The sequence below is a fragment of the Echinops telfairi genome, unplaced genomic scaffold (assembly GCF_000313985.2).
Source record: "Echinops telfairi isolate 266 unplaced genomic scaffold, ASM31398v2 ScPeMD7_5592;HRSCAF=6446, whole genome shotgun sequence".
Classification (NCBI taxonomy): Eukaryota; Metazoa; Chordata; class Mammalia; order Afrosoricida; family Tenrecidae; genus Echinops; species Echinops telfairi.
In genome coordinates, this window is record NW_022109491.1 from 7,186,840 (window position 1) to 7,188,599 (window position 1,760).

The window sequence follows — 1,760 nt, forward strand, 5'->3', positions numbered from 1 at the left end:
AGGGCGGGCATGAGGGGTGATGGTAAGGACGGGCGGGGGGTATCAGAGGGCAGGAAAACTGGAGCCTCGTCAGGGCCAGCTTCTATCCTGAGGAATTGGGAGTAGCGGCTACAGGTTCAAACCTGGACTCTACCCTCCTGGGCGGGCAAGGTAATGCCAGGCCTGTGTGCACATCTGGGCCCCGAAGGCCTGTGGCAAATCCCCAAGCCCCCAAGGAAGGCTAAAGATGTGAGGACCCCTTCAGGCCCTTCCTCCGCCTGGCCAGCCTTTCCCCTCCCCACCCCCACAGTGACAGGCAAACAGCCGCTCTAAGGTCCCCCTCTTCAAAAAAGTACGTCCAGTGTTTTTTAAATGCCCGAAGCACTGCACTTAGAAAGAGACCGGTACCATTCCTATAGCCCAATCCCATGTCACCTGTATGGTCCCTAAACATAGTATGAGGGTCAAGGGCCTGGCCCTTAAGGACCCAGCTGACTGGCAAAAGAGCCCATACCCTCCAAGTAGGGATCTCAACCACCCGTCCCTAACACCCCGGGGTGCTGAGTCACCCCAAAAGCTTGACCCAGTACTCTCCACCCCCCAGCTGGCTCTCCCAGCTCCGAGCAGACTTTGGGGTGGGAGGTGGGGTGGCGGGGTGGTGGAAATAGACCCCAGCTGCAACACCCCCACCCAGCTGCCAAAAATAATACTACCAGCCCCCACATAAACATAACTGTCCCTCCCCCCATGCCAGAAAAGCCAAAATCCTATCAACCCAATATAAAGGGGAAAAGTCGAAAGCCAACTACTGCCCCCAAAAGGTTTTTTTTTAAAAAACCAATCTCCAAAAAAAAAAAAAAAAGTTTATTAAAAGTGTTCTTACTTAATGCTTGAAACGGAAAAGATCCCCAAAATATACAGACGCCTCTTTTCTCATAGAAATAGATTATTTTTTATAATACAAAAAAAAAGGCCAAAAAACCAACAACAACAGCAACAGCAACAACCCCGTAGGAACATCTTTAAGCGATTACTCAGGGCCCGGCTGACAGTTACACGTGGGTTGCGTCAGTCCCGTGTACACACGCGTTCAGCCACGTTTAAACCGATTGCATCAACTTCGAAACCGGCCCGCCCGCCGGCGCCGGGAGAGGGGGCCGCGGGAGAGTAGAGAGTTTATCATTCATCTGTACACACAGACATCTCTTCTTTAAATAACACCAAGGGCGGGCACCCCGGGTGCATGTGCGGTTCGTTTGGACAAAAATATAGATATATATAATAAAATATTAAAATTACCGACGGGACCCCGCGCTGCCAAGCGCCCCAGTGCCAAAGTTTTGCCGGCGCCACCAGGGGCGGAGGCGGGAGCGCGGGCGCGCCCCGGAGTCTCGGCGGCCGCGCGGAGGTCGGCCAGCAGGGGGGCGCGCGCGCGCGGGGGCCGCGCTAGCAGTGGCCGGAGGAAGCGAGCAGAGGCTCGGGCAGCTGCTTGAACAAGTTCCGCAGGGTGCTGAGCTCGCGCGACAGCTGCTCCACCTTCTTCTGCAGCCGCTCGTTTTCGGCCGTGAGCTCCAAGACCTTGTGCTGCGTCTCCAGGTTGCGCATCTTGGCCTTGTCGCGGCTCTTGCGCACCGCGATGTTGTTGCGCTCGCGCCGGATCTTGTACTCGTCGCTGTGCTTGTCCACGGTCTTCTTGGCCTTGCTCTTGACCTGCGAGGGCGCCGGCGCCGATCCCGGGTAGCAGGCGGGCGGGGGCGCCTTGGCGTCGGCGGGGCTCGGCG

The 1,760-nt window shown here is 56.8% G+C and overlaps 1 protein-coding gene across 1 annotated transcript in view; it reads right to left on the reverse strand.

Annotated features, from left to right (window-relative positions):
- Window positions 1–828: 828 nt before the first annotated feature.
- CEBPB (CCAAT enhancer binding protein beta) overlaps window positions 829–1,760 on the reverse strand; it is a 2,679-nt gene continuing 1,747 nt past the window's right edge. Inside the window, exon 2 of the mRNA XM_004698320.2 lies at window positions 829–1,753. Within this exon, the coding sequence (XP_004698377.2) occupies window positions 1,426–1,753 (328 nt within the window). The 3' untranslated portion in view covers window positions 829–1,425. The remainder of the gene's footprint in view (window positions 1,754–1,760) is intronic.